The following is a 15,760-nucleotide window of genomic DNA, read 5'->3' on the forward strand; positions in this document are numbered from 1 at the left end:
AACCGGAGCCATTGTGAGATAGGAAGGTGGCTCGAGGAGAGCATGGGGTGAGCAGAGCCTTCTGTTTGACTGTTTATTTAATTACTTCAATTCTAATATATCTACATATTTACTCGTGTTTGGTGGGAATTACGCATTTTATGGAAGATTTGACTATTTTTTATGTACATATCTCACCACAAATAATATCAATTGGCAAAAGATCATTGATCTTTTGCCATTGGTATTTTTCAAATAATAGAATGATAAGTTTAATTAATTAAAAAAATACAACAATTTTCGTTCATGTTCATGACTATTATAAATATTGAAACCTTTTTGGGACGTCGTCAACTAGTATCTTTATTCCTTGAAGAACCAAATAAGTCTTGAGTACCTTACCTTGTAGTCACAATCATATTATTCAAATTTCCTTAAAATTATTTTATTAATTTAATAACCTTTCGCGGACCAAGAGGATATTTTCTGTTATGAAATGTTCGCAAATGACAAATCTTAAGTATTTCTTACATTATTCACCAACTTGGATAAAGTCATAAATGCTACATAGAGCTCTTAATAGAGTGAATAAAAGTATAAATAAAACAGTAGGTACCTACATAAATGAATGAAAATTAAAAAATGTTAATATGAGAAATAAATACTAGGATCGCTTATTATTTGCGTTTTTGGTAATTTAGACAGTGGGTAATACGTTTTATCGAAATGGATGCGATATTGTTATCGTATTGCATATTGTTCTAGAACCTATTTAATAAGTTGTGGCATGTGGCAGGGACTTGATAACGTAATTATAAAGCTATAATGGGCTTATCTTAAATTTCTTGAGGTATCTATCTACTGAGCCTTGTGAAACCCCGAAACATCGGAACATACGTTTTCTCATATATCTGTTGGTAGTCGTATAATTCCGATTAAAAGTGCCTATTGATTTTTGTACCTTAATTATGTTTTTGTTATAAAAGCAACAAATAGAGTAATATTTGTTTGTTAAAAACTTCGAAACAATTGTTTTTTCTTCTATAAGAACAGTCTATCTTCTATAGAATTTTTAAAATGTATTATTTATTTGTATGTATGTAGTTATATATACTTAATTATTATAAAATTTATAAGAAATATGAAACTATTGATAAATTAATATTTACCTACAATAAAATGAATAAGTGCTTGCTTTCTAAAAAAAAAGTTACGACTGAATTTTTCCTTACACGATACTATGGTAACCAATTCTATACTTTATAGAAGAAGATATAGAAAGAAAAAAACAAAAAAATATTTATTTCATTCTTCGTTACACGAAACCAGATACCCCGAACTCCCCTTACCTTGTAAAAGAATATAAGTTTGTTGCGGATGAATTTAAAATGTATTCATTTTTCTATTAGAAATATATGCAAGCAACCTTAACTGTGAAAATATTTCACCGATTACATGCTGTAACAATAAAACAGAGATATTTTTTATAATATTTGTATAAACTACTATATTTTCAATGTATCAAAACAGTACATCAAAAAGTCCGGTTCAAAAAAATTTACTCAAATATATCTTTAATAACGCCTATTGTAAGAATTTTATCTAAGTTCAAAAAATGCACAAAACATAATGAAAAAAGATCGTTAAAAATAGTGGCTTTTTGTACTCAGCTTAACTTATACAGTGTGTGCACACATTTGTGTGCATTGGAAATATTTTGTTTATTGTATTTTTACTTTGAAGTATATTAAGTGTTGAATAAATCAATAAAAATCTCAAAATAATAAATCAATATACCTACATCGCGATTGTTTGATCGATCGCACTAAAACTATTTCAAGAGAGGCACTTGAGCGCAATTCGTTACAAATTTGCAAAAAAAGTTGCGTCAAAAATTCAATAACAACTTTTATGAAAAAAAGTCGGCTCGTGTCCGCATCGACCGGGAGGCGGCACAGGGGGCGGAGTCGAGCCTCCTCCTCGAGGGTGCGGAGAGTTCATCGAGTTCGAGTTCTCGCGGTAGAGCTGCCACAGTCGCTCGCCGGACGCGACGCGCCGCGCACGTTATGCTCCGTGTGTGAGTGTAAAGTGTAGTGGGGCAGAGGCCCATACGTTCGAAAATAGAAAACGGAAAAATTGACCCCCAAATGGGAGTATACGAAGAGAGGGGGGCGATGCACTGGGTAAGAAGTTATACTTTAAAAACTTTACCTGTCAAAACTATCGGAAAACTTTTAAGACAAACTTTTTCATATTATGTTTTTTTTTTTCAAAATAAAATAAAGATTACTTTATATTATTATATAAATTCAATTTAACAAAAACAAAATTAACCTTCGGTTACTATAATTAAAATTTACTAAAAATAAAATTATAAAATACTAAATGACAGTTTGTAAAAGTTTATAATATTTTGTAATTAATATTTATAATTAAATACCTACGATTATTTAAAAAAGACATAACTATATAAATAATTACATATGTTCAATTGAATTTTATTTAAATTATATATACGCAATATATATAATTAAAGATATGTACAATTTTGTTGAAAGTATAAAACTGCAGTAAATGTATTTAAAAAAAAGAACTCGTACTAAATAAGTTTGAATGCCTGAGGATATCGTTGAAATCTTTTGAAGCTTTCAGTTTGAAGGTATTCATTACAACTATAAAAAATATAATCTTTATATTCATCCTTTATATATTTACTTTTTAATTGAATCAATGTTTTTAAGCTCCTCAATTTTACTAATAATAAGTACAATTTGAAATTATTTCACTAAAACATCATAAATAATGTTATATTATCACACAGCTGTTATTTTTAAATGGTAGGCGTTAAGTATAAATATAACATGTAAAGTATGCTATTTATATGCTTTTTGTATACATATTTTAGATATATGTACTAAAGTCTTAACTTCTTGTAAGGAGGTAAATGCAAATTAATGTTTTGGTATAAATTATATCGTTGTAAAATATGCCATTAACTTTTTAGCAAGTAGCGTCGATAAAACTGAATACCAAGTGTAGGTATAATAAAATTTGAAAAACCTTAAGACATAAGAATTCAATTTGGTCCTAAGTTTTTTTATCGTTGGTGGGTAGATAATTAACCTTTTGCCGACGGCTTTGTTAACACGACTTGAATTCATACACACGCCAACGTTATTTATTTATTTAAGTTTTATTTATTATACGCATAAATAAATCACAAACGACACGTTTAAGTTCTTAATTACATACATTAGTCTTATTTATTGACGTTTTTAAAAATAAAATATATAATACTAAGAAATTTAAATTAATCCAAATGAAACTAATGTTTAGTGCTCCGTAATGGTATTAATTTGTGATAAAAATCGGGTTCAGTGATAGCTTACTTTGTGGTTTTGTTTAATGCAGCCTACAATGCTGAACCGCAGATATAATTTAACCGGCAATAATGGAAATCCGTTGGAAAGTTTCAGGAAGCAATTGAAGTTACTGGCTGAAGTTAAAGAAACGTTATTATTATTTTTGTGTGTATTTTTTTCTTTTATACCGAAAATATATCGTTATATTCATAGCGTGTTAATTTTTATGCAGACCGTTTCTTATTGTTCTACAGAGTAAATTAGTAAATCTATGTATATATCGCTGAATTTTATATGTTTTACTTGTTAATATATTCAGATGAAGGTCGATTGAATAATACTTCTTTATTTTTAAATGAATTTGATTATCCGCTATTTACATGCGTCGTTTAAAAGTTACTACATACTTTAACAGTTTATTTTAAGTTGCTTAATTATATTTTTTATATTGTTAACATACGAGTATAAATATATTTGTGCGAGATAAGGGCACATACCTTGTACAATGTAATGTATATGTATATATATATAACTTTTGAAACAATATATTTGTATATACATTAGTAATCGCTAACTGCTCCGCCCGCGTTTTAGGGGTAGATACCCACCGTATTAGGTAAATAAAAGTAGCTTATGTTCATTCTTGGAGTTGAAGTTTGCTTCATTCCGAATTTTATCAAAATTGGTTCAGTGGTTTATCCGTGAAAGCGTAACAGATAGACAGATTTACTTTCTCATTTATAAAACGTATAAGTAGATATGTATATATAATTTAACTGTACGTGTGTATATCACATGGCTCCTCCTGACTGTACGTACAGCTGGACAGTTTTTGATGTTTTTTTTTTGTATGTATTTGAATCGGTCTTTGGCTGGTTTTGACGGGAGTTGGTAGGTGATGCTGCAAGAGTTCCAGGTATTTTACGGACGGGCAGCTAGTTTGATTATGCGTAATTTTTTTTGTGTTTAATAATGGTTTTGATCTTGAATTTTCTTTGAAACATGAAAATACTAAGCGGATTTATTTTGAGCTAAAACTACAGTGACATAAACCATAAATAAGAAAAAAAATTGCTTACGTATCTAAATTATAATAAAGGACAAAGTAAACAACATGTAAAGTAAAAAGTTAGCATACCGGTTTGTATGGTAAAAAGTTTTGTATTATTATATATATAGAATGTTTTCAATGTACTTGTACATGAATAATAGTACGCACATACGTTTTAACACATGGTTTTAACCTTTATGTTTATAGTTATTTTGAGAATTAATTTATCTTATGTAACCGTTTCTTTAACATTGTCATATGAACATATTGCTAGACCAGCTTAGACAACTTGTTTTTTCAAGGCTTCAATAAAAAAGATATTGATTTATTATTTTTATAACACCTCATAAAACCTTCTCGCTCTTCTTATGGCCAGCTTTTAAGGCCTAAAGTCCAATTCAAAGTCGGGCGAATAAAAGCTTTTGGGTTTTTTTCTGTTAAGGAGTTATCAGTATCAGCAAGGACTTAGAAAGTTCGCACTACTTCTGCGCTTCCGAATGTAAGTTGGTACATATCTGTTGTTCCAGACTCATTTGCCCCCGGACATCTAATATTGTCATCCCATCGGATTATGAGTGCGAATGATTAGAAAATACGTCTTTAAGAAAATTTGTGCAATACAATATTTCCTTTTCAGGTGACTAGTCCTTGAGACTGGTAGCTGCGGTCTTGAATCGGAAATAACATGATATGTATACCGATAAATTAAAAAAAAATCGTTATTTTAAAAGGTTTGGATGAAATATAAACCCCATTAAGAACTTGATCCTTAAATGCAAATATATTGAGGGTTACATTTTATTAACAATAAGAACTGTTGAATTTCACATATGTATTGACGATATTTATGATTTGTGGTGGAGATATTCGATGAGTGATATTTTTATTTGACATATGTAGGTAAAAATTATTAATATTAAACACTTTTATTGGATTCATATTTATAAATGATAGATAGAAGATAACAAAATTGAATAAAAACGTAATAGTAAATACGTTTATTTGTTCAATAGTTCGTGTTAGTAATTCTCTAATAGCTCTCTTTCTAATATTTTAATGAGAACGTTTTTGTGTTTATATGTTTGTTTCTCAATTGCGCATGATGTGCTGGATCAATTCTAGTAAACTTGAACATAGGTGTCGATTATGTTCATATTTATTTTTATATAAAGATAAAAACAGCAAACAAAAACATATTACTAAAATTTAAAATAGGCCGTGCGAAGCAGGCGGGCTACACTTGGTACATAATCATAAATTACAAAATTAATGAAAGTTAAATTAATACCAATAATGTATGAAAAAAAAAGAAAACAACAATTGTCGTTAAGTTAACAAGCGACAGAGAGGTAAATTTAAGAGTAGAGTTTGTACAGGAGGATGTTTATTTTCCGTCGGCAAGTAATTGCGTAAGTAATGGCCTCTAGGCTCGAATATTTCAAATCGTGCTTTCCGTTTTAGGTCTATAAACGAGTCCAATATATCACATTCGTCACGAATGGACATTTGAAAAAAAACATACTTCTTTAAATAGCTTTTTGTAAAATCTTAGTTTATTTTTTATACGAAAAAAGGTTTTAATATACTTTAACTATTTGTTTCGGGTGAAAACAAAAATATATTTCGCACAAAAATATATTAGATGCTTAAAATAAAGAATATTAACTATTAGTTTATTTGCAAATCATTAAAAAATATTTAACTAAAGAACGATTTATAGGCTATAAATTTATTGTTTAACGTTTTTAAATCCGTTGTTTTGCGATAAAAACTTATGTTCTTTCAAAAGATATTAAGATTTTGGGGGATTTGGTAATTGAATTAAATTGGGTGTAATTTTCGCGCCGTCAAGCGCGGCGGAGCACAGCGTTTTTGAGACCCATTATTAGTTATTGCTCATTCAATTAAAATTCATGTAAGTAATAATAATAATTATGTTAATCAAAGTTATTCTGATGAGATATATCTGAATTTTATGATGCTGAACTCTTTTAAGATTTTATAGTTATTAATTACTTACTCATTTTTTTTCAGGGTGATAAAACAAAAGTTAGACGGCCCAAGAAAAAAACTAAATTAGCTGAATTTAGATTTTGATTTGATGATTAGCTGACTTCCGGAGTCTATGCATTGATCCCAATTTTAATGATTAAGCCATTACTTTCGAAAAGTATCAACTTAATCTAATATTAGTTTTTTAAATTGTGCACATTACGCACTAAAACTATGGAATTTATGCTCACGGAACTTTCACATTGTATAGCTTATACATATATATACATATATATATATATATATCTATTGTGTCCTTACATATCCATTAATAATATATTTAAATTATACCATCGGGGGGAAAACCCGAGTATTAAAAAGTGGCATATAATAGGGAAAACCATACATAAAAAAATTAAAAACTTGTATATTTTAAAAATGTAAAACAGTTCTCGTCTGATATACTATATATATTAAGATAAGTCCCTGTAACCACTTCATGTTTAAAATTATAGGAAAAAATTAACGACTCGATTTATTTTGTAGCGTGGTATTAATTCTTATCTCAAAGATGTAAATTATATTTTGAAAAATGTACATTGCATTTTAAATATAAAAAATGCTATTTAAAAACTGTAATTTTAACTAAGAGTAATTTTAAAATGTGTTTGGAAGATCTCTTACTAAAGGCTGGCTGGTCGGTAAATCAAATTTATATACATTGATTGTACACATTATTTTATGGTTGTATTATTATTTTTTATAGTATTGGTAGGCGGACGAGCATCTGGGCCACCTGATGGTAAGTGGTCACCAACGCCCATAGACATAGGCATTGTAAAAAATGTTAACCATCCCCTTACATCGCTAATGAGCCTCCAACCTTGGGAACTAAGATATTATTTTTCTTGTGCCTGTAATTACACTGGCTCACTCACCCTTCAAACCGGAACACAACAATACCAAGTACTGCTGTTTCTCGGTAGAATATCTGATGAGAGGGTGCTACCTACCCAGACGAGCTTGCACAAAGCCCTAACACCAGTAAAAATATCATATAACACATATAAAAATATCGCATAACTTATTTCACTACAAGTAATGAGGTCGTACACTTATAGAATTGAATTCAAGCTTAACGCTGATAATAAATTTAATCAACCGTGTGTAATTAGAGTATTCTTAGTAACAAATATTTTCTCTCTCTGTTTCCAATCGGGGACCGATAGTTACTCTCAATTAGATAAGAAGTCCAGACTTACAATAAAATACTTTACATTAGAGATATTTTCATCTTAATAAAACCAAATATTTTATTTGATTTACGTGGTGCAGACATATACAAATAAATAAAAGACTTCAAATAATTCATATAATAAAATTTAACTGTAGATATTTATAAGTTGTATATATTCTAGCGACGCCATTCGTGTGCGTGCGTCCAGCCGCTTAGGAGGAGTTCAGTGACATACACATATATAGAAGAATTATATATATAAAGATAATATTCATCAGATTTCTACGTGAAAACTAAAAGCCAAATTTATATGAATGTTTATTAAAAAAGTTTTACACAAAGTAATTCAAATTGGTGGATTAAAACTAACGGTTACAGTTGACATCTCTGTGGATTTGTAAGAGCTTAAAATGTACTCACTGTAATTTTAACTTAAAGTACTCGATAATGTTTACTATATAGAGCACATTTACTGTTAAACGAAATTTCGAAAATATTAATATTTCAAGCTAGTGCAATTATTTAAAATACACTGTAAAACGATCTACTTATATACTTTATGTATTTATTTTTTATTGGAACCGAGATGGCTCATTAGAAGAGGTGGGGTGAAAATCACGGGTTCAAATTCAGGCTAGGTTCTCCGAGTTTTCTTTTACTTAATATGTTATTTTTAAAATTTTTCTTCTTCGACAGTGAAGAAAAACAAAGCGAGTATATCATGCGTTAACATATAACTATTCTTGATGTAATAAGTTCTACGCCTTCTTTTTAAGAAAAAAGGGAGACCGGCCTTTATACTATTACAAAATCTAAGCTCATCGTTACTTCTTTAAATATATGCACATATTGCTTAAGTGAATTTTGAGGATGTATCGATCAACGGCTAAGATCTCAATAAAGAATATTGTTTCAGCAACAGAGTGAGCGGTACCTATCTTCGGCGTACGAGGCAGGGGCAGAGTTGTCGCCAGTCGCGCCCGCAGCATCACCGGGTTCCCCCCGCGATTGCACTTCGTGTCGCAAACGGGAACCACCAGATGAACCTCCGCCACCGCCTCCAGAAGACGCATGTGCAGGTTGCGGCGCTAGGATAACAGACAGATATTACCTTCTTGCTCTAGAACGACGCTGGCACACTCCGTGCTTGAGATGCTGCGAATGCAAGATGCCCCTTGACTCAGAACAGAGATGCTATGCGCGGGACAGTAATATATTCTGCAAAAACGACTACATCAGGTCAGTTTTTAGCGTTAGCACCTTAAATGAGATGGCATTCAAATGCTTTTAATTAAATTGTTATTTATAGTATAAATTTAAAATTATATCATCTTTGGAGTTTAAACTAACATACTTTGCAATTCTATTTAGACACATATCGGGATCCTACAGGAAAATAATGACTAAAAATTATGTTAACAGGTGTTATGGCTCAGAAACTATTATTTCCTTATTTGTTTGTGTCATATTTATTATTGGATAGCGAAATGACAATTTAAATTAGTGTATTAACTATAAAAACTGTGAGCATTCAAAAAATTAGTATATATATTTAGTCATGATCATTTCCCCTATTCTAATATATGATTTGGTGGAATAATATTATAAAACAAGAACTTGTCATTTCTTTAAATAAAATATTTTTGCATCAGAAACTTTTTATGCAAGCTTTACATGAAGAAACGTTGCAATAAAAGACAACCATAAAATTTTATTCTTATCGCGCCTAAAACGGTTTCACATCAAAATTATAATTATTCATTTTATTTAAACAAAAAAAAAAAATAATTTTCATTCCATAGAATACGTAAAATATAAATAGTTTTTGATATAATTAATTCAACGTGTTCGGAATTCCCAGAGCTATTTTCAATTACTAGGAAATACTCGAAACAAATAGAGTTTCAACAGATCTTTATTAAATTAAAGTTGTTTTAGTTCATTTAAATTCAATAAAATAGTATAATACACACAATTAAGCGTATATTAATACAATTAATAAATTAATAAATAAAAAATACAATTAAGCGTATATTAAAAAAATACGCTCTACTTAAACTAATCTACTTACATAATGATAGTTACCTTGGTTAACTTTTGTAATATTTTTCCGGTTTAAATATATTATGAATGAAACCCACAACATATCTTAGACAATATTTTTATAAGCTGAGTTTAGAATAAAGAATCATGTTCGTCTAGGTTTAGGCACCCATATATGTCACGTGGGCCGTCACCCATCTGAGGTGGTATCTGATGAACGTTTTACAGCCCACCCCGGTCACAATTCACTCCGTGTTATCACTAGGACGACGGGCACGTACGCATCTCAATGACATCTCTACGGGACGTCGGGCCCGCGGGGAACAAGTGACGAAAGAGAGCGTTCGCTAAATACTCCTAGCACCTAGCTAGGTTAATAAAATGTTAGTTAATAAAAAAGGGAATGTTATATTTTCAACAATTGCTTATTACAATTGCAAAGGTAGTAATGGGCTAAGATGATAATCTATAACGATAACTGACATAAGTTGTATATATCTATTTTATAATAAGCACAAATATATATATATATATATATATATATATATATATATATATATATACAAGCACAAATGTATATACTTATTCCGTCTAGGACAAAAATAAATAAAGATTCGTATTTCTATTCAAGTCTTAAGTACACATAGTTTTTATATTTTTCCGCATTACCTAACAAAAAGATATTCAAAGATATTGATCTCTATATATTTAAGACTATTATAAATATGGACTGAATTTTTAATTTAACTTATTATAATAGGTACTTATTTCATTCAGCTTATCACTTGAACCAACGAGAAATTATTAATTAAGTAGCAAATATATATTCTAAAAAAAACACCACAGTAATGTCATTTTATTATATTTTATATAAATGGTCTCTATTAAAATAAAATTGGTACTTAAACGTTAACCAAATCGAGTTTTTCCCATTGTAAAGATTTCGTAACTTTGTATATTTCTCACTCAAAAAAACAATTATAAGCTTTATATCATATATAATTCTTCCGTATGGATATCGGGACGGGCAGCTACTATATATTATGAATCTAAATAATAACGGTATAAAGCTAAAGTTATAATCTGTACGTTCAAAACCAGTTCATTGATTTTTTAAGTTTATCCCAAAAAGTGAATAAGAGCATATGTTTTGAATAAATTAATACAAGCTATACAAATAATATTAATGCTTTTCTAAATTAATAAAGTTGCTTTCAACACTTTCCGACTTTATGTTTATTCACGTATTATAACATTAATTGATTGTAAATAAATTATCAAATTTAGTACGTTTTCAAAAGAAATTCATAATCATGTTTCTGGATTTATAAATAACAAGTTTTGACTCGCGGATTCACAGCTCTAAATATTAATTATACAAACGTAAATGTATATTTCATACAATTTGCCATATAAGTGTCGCTCATGGTTACTGCTCCAGAGACGTATTGTGAAGTATTTTTCCTAATAATCGTACGTATGTAACGCAGAACTGAGATTAGTGCGTTCAATCAAACAAATTATCTAGGATTATAATAAATGTATAAAATATATTTTATTAATTATATAATTTAAATACATTCATAAAACATGTGAACAAACAATATGAAACAATTAGTAAATATAGGACCAATAAATCTATATACTCAAACTCATACGGTCTACCTGTACTATAAGATCTTACACTACCGACTACATCCTGAGCCGCAATCTCATAATAGACTCGGGATATACGTAATTTAGTTCTAGGATAGCTCAAACTTCAGGGCGAAGTCTACCAGGCTCCAGCTGATCTGACATGAACTATGCAGATAAAAAAAATTAAATGCTTACATGATAAACTATATCACAAATAATAATAAAATTATGATGTTAAATCCATCAAACAAGCTTTCTCACAATTATAAGCTACCATCGAGTAAAGCTTCCATAATAATAGAGCACGTATTTTTTTATGAATTGTCTTTTTGTCCTCTACGTGACTTGGGTTTGGTGTTTAACTTATAAGGCGTCAGATCTCAAGGTCCTAGGTTAAAAACTCTCGGTACCATCCCGGCTAAGAAGTTGACATTGTAATCCCGTACCACAGAAAGCAGATAACAATAAAATAAATCTAATGGCTCTGTTATTCAGTCAATCAAAATATTCCGTCGCTCTTTATTATTATACTTACTTATATACTTACTCTAACTTAGCTTAAACAATAACTTGAATAAATAACCTATGCCTGAAATACAATCATACAATTCGTATGCAAAAAAATATTTACCTAATTATTATCTGCGAATGTATAATGGTCATTATCAAGTCTCATTTTTAAGCCTAAAACGAAATATGTACGTAAATATAATGTATTTTTATACAGCACGAGCTAATACACGTAAACAACGCTAATAACGTTAAATTCAAAAATAAATTCTAGATACAATTTATTAGAACTTTGCACCTGTGTTGCCCATATTAAAATGCACGGTTCGTAACAATTATTAAAAACATTTATTTTTAACAAAAGGAACATTTGTATTAATTGTATTATTTATTTATTTAGGTATCCACACATAAGCTATAAATCCGATTTATGTGAAACTTTCACAAAATTTAATAAAAAATAGTTCGTCATCGACTAGATATGTTTTTATATTTTATGATATGTAATTAATTATGTTAAAATAGTCTGTGGAAATTCGTCGCGGTTTAGGCGCTTTCATGTCGAACGAGACAAAAATATTATAATATATTTGTTTAGAGATATAGCAGTTCCCATAAAAGTCTGTCTACTTAATAGATAAGACTAAGAAACCAGTTATATTTTAAAGTAGTACGTTTTAACGAAAAAAATATCTGAAATATAATTTGACTTACATATCCATTGATTACATAATATTGAATGTAGTAGTAGTAGTAAAAAATATATATATAATATATTCAAAGCCGACGCGAATCACAAGGTATTTAGTAAAAAAAGACAACATAGAAATTTATAGTACCTACAACTTTCATTAAAAGCTAAATATAAACTAGGTATAACAGTTTCATTAGATTTGCATGTTAATTAATAGTGCGTGTGCAATGGATCAATTCGAATGCAATTTGACTCGAGGTGGCCGGCCATCACAACCAATACTTGACATTTAGCTAAATTGACGTACGAATGACGTCAAATTTAAATCATTGACTAAACGTAAAGGTTCTGATCGTTGTATTATTAACAATTTTATTTATCTTGATACCATTCTATAATATACTATGAAGAACGCATTTTTAGCGTGTTTTTTTTTATAGAATAGAAAGGCGGACGATCATATGGGCCACCTGATGGTAAGTAGTCACCAAACGCCTTTAGACATTAGCATTTTAAGAAATGTTAACCATTGCTTACATCACCAATGCGCCACCAACCTTGGGAACTAAGATTTTATGTCCCTTGTGCCTGTAATTACACTGGAACTCACCCTTCAAACCGGAACACAACAATATTAAGTATTGCTGTTTTGCGGTAGAATATCTGATGAGTGGGTGATACCTACCCAGACGAGCTTGCACAAAGCCCTACCACCAGTAAAGATTTATGAATGTAAAAATCTATATATTAGTTAGTTTTATTGTATACTGATATGTAAACATACGTAGATATTTAGCGGCCTTAATTATAAACGTTGCTTAGCGAGCGATTAGTTAAACAACACTGTGTCTTCTTATTTCGAATTACAAATCTATAATGATAGAAAGAGCGAAATCATTATTTAACTTAACAGCTGCTAAGCACCGTTTATAAGTAAAGCCTTAGATTCATTGCGTTGAAACATATTATCATATGTAGCTACCTTTCAGACTTGTTGTATAAACATATTTATTGTCTAACATAAATAATCATATAACATCTTTTATAAATATAATATTATATTTAAACATATTATATTTATAAAAGATGTTAGGTGATTACATATCTTTTAAAAATCGTATGCATTTTCTAAGTAACGCGTATATTAATTATAATACAGTATATTTAATGGTATGTGCGTTTAATGATCATAACGGTTTTGAAAACGGCAATGACTTCAATTATTAACTTCCCAGAGGAAGTTAATGTAATGGGTCGATTTTGTGAATCCCAAATTTCTGCATACCTCACATATTTCTTTCAAGATCACCAGCATCTAAATTCAAAGTTTTTATAGAGATGTCTGTGAGTGTTTCTATGTACGTATGCACGTATGTTCGTATTTACGTTCGGAATTATCTTTCGCATCGATTATCTCGCGAACCAAAAATTTGACGTTTATAACCAACCAAAAATTATGTTGACATGGGACTAGGCTCATTCGACGCGTAATTACATAATTATTTTTAGCCATATAAGGTTTCATATTAAATGTATAATAATTATTTAGTGTCATTATAAAAATAATAAATTAGTTTGAAATCGATTTGAAAATGTATTTAATAGTTTTTTATTCCTCACCTCTGGGGAGTTATTCGTGTGGACCTCACGGGTCGCACCCAGACCACTTTTTAAATTTATTTTAACTGAATTATATATATATATATATTTTTTTTTTTTGAAAAAGCCGAGATGGCCCTGTGGTAAGAACGCGTGAATCTTAACCGATGATCGTGGGTTCAAACACGGGCAAGCACCACTGAATTTTTATGTGCTTAATTTGTGATTATAATTCATCTCGTGCTTTACGGTGAAGGAAAACATCGTGAGGAAACCTTCATGTGTCTAATTTCACTGAAGTTCTGCCACATGTGAATTCTACCAACCCGCATTGGAGCAGCGTGGTGGAATAAGCTCCAAACTTTCTCCTCAAAAAGAGGAGAGGAGGCCTTTAGCCCAGCAGTGGGACATTCACAGGCTGTTACGGAATTATATTTTGAATTAAAAGTGTCTACCAAAAGTCTCTTACTTAAATGATAAAATTAAAATATTTGTTGTTATAATTTACAATATAATTTACAACATTTTTATAAATATTGCGCTATGTTACCGTTGTGTGCTAATAAATGTAAGTAGGTACATATTGTTATATTCATTGCATTGTGCAAAACACTTCTTATACTTTGCAAGTTTATTATAATCTATTAAAATGTTTCTCAGTATTTGATCAAATTATTTGATACCATGAAATAATGTTTGATTATCTACATAAATATATAATTAAGATGATAAAGTATTAAAAAAATTAGAATTGTCTATGATAATTTGGAACGTCAACTTTATCATTATATTTTTAATGAAAGTAGCTACCATATGAAAATAACGTAGCTGGAACATAAAAGTTGGATAATATATTCTATGATTGGATAAAAAACGTTCGTAGGTCATCGTCTGTCTTTATCTCGACGTCCTTTACCTCTCAAATAACATTATCAGCTCCTAGAGCGGTGAAATACAAGAAACAATAAACGGACATCGTAAACATACGTTATGTGGGCATAAATCAAATCCTTCCCTAGCTACGAGACACTTGTTAAATTGCTCATAAAAGTCTTCAACGCAACGAATACGCGTATATTAGAATGGGTTTATGGCAGCTCTCAGCTAAGGTATCGGCACTTTTGATTGGTTCGGCCGAGTTCGGACACGGACATCGGACAGCTAAACATACGAATTTCAACCAAATCAAGTTCTATTTTTCACCTGCTATAGCATTTGATTATTATCACGGCAGTTCAGATATTAAAAGATAGATCATCTTATAAAATTATTTTATTTTGTATTGTGCATCGATTGATAGCGATCGAATAATTTTCGAACTACGTAATAAAACAAAATTATAAACTATTTTATAAATAATTTATATTTATTTTCTAATAAATATTTTATTTTATTATATGAATAATTCATAAATTTAATTATTATTACACTCTCTCGAGTTTATCTGTTATTGTATTAAGCTGTTTAAAATTAGATTAGAGAATAACGAATAGTTAAAATAGCGTATAATATTAAATAAAAGCGGGCGAATGTGGGAACGTGTCATGCGGGAATTTGTATAAAGCTATGATCGTCACTGAGCTTGCGAATAGATCCAATATATTCAATATCACAATATTTTTACCTAAATTACTAAAAAACAAAGCGTAATTATT

At 29.7% G+C, this 15,760-nt stretch overlaps 2 protein-coding genes across 4 annotated transcripts in view; both read left to right on the forward strand.

Annotated features, from left to right (window-relative positions):
- Positions 1 to 15,760, forward strand: part of LOC126780394 (uncharacterized) — a 154,676-nt gene that overhangs the window by 39,181 nt on the left and 99,735 nt on the right. The gene's annotated exons all lie outside the window — the stretch shown is intronic.
- LOC126780388 (protein apterous-like) overlaps positions 2,011 to 15,760 on the forward strand; it is a 54,859-nt gene continuing 41,109 nt past the window's right edge. For 2 of the 3 annotated variants that reach the window (XM_050504850.1, XM_050504851.1), the window contains exons 1-2: positions 2,011 to 2,162; positions 8,538 to 8,860. In XM_050504850.1, coding sequence (XP_050360807.1) covers positions 2,127 to 2,162; positions 8,538 to 8,860 — 359 coding nt within the window. In that variant the 5' untranslated portion in view covers positions 2,011 to 2,126. Of the gene's footprint in view, positions 2,163 to 8,524; positions 8,861 to 15,760 lie in introns of all 3 variants that reach the window. The other variant, XM_050504852.1, reaches the window with a different exon arrangement.

The sequence above is a fragment of the Nymphalis io genome, chromosome Z (assembly GCF_905147045.1).
Source record: "Nymphalis io chromosome Z, ilAglIoxx1.1, whole genome shotgun sequence".
Classification (NCBI taxonomy): Eukaryota; Metazoa; Arthropoda; class Insecta; order Lepidoptera; family Nymphalidae; genus Nymphalis; species Nymphalis io.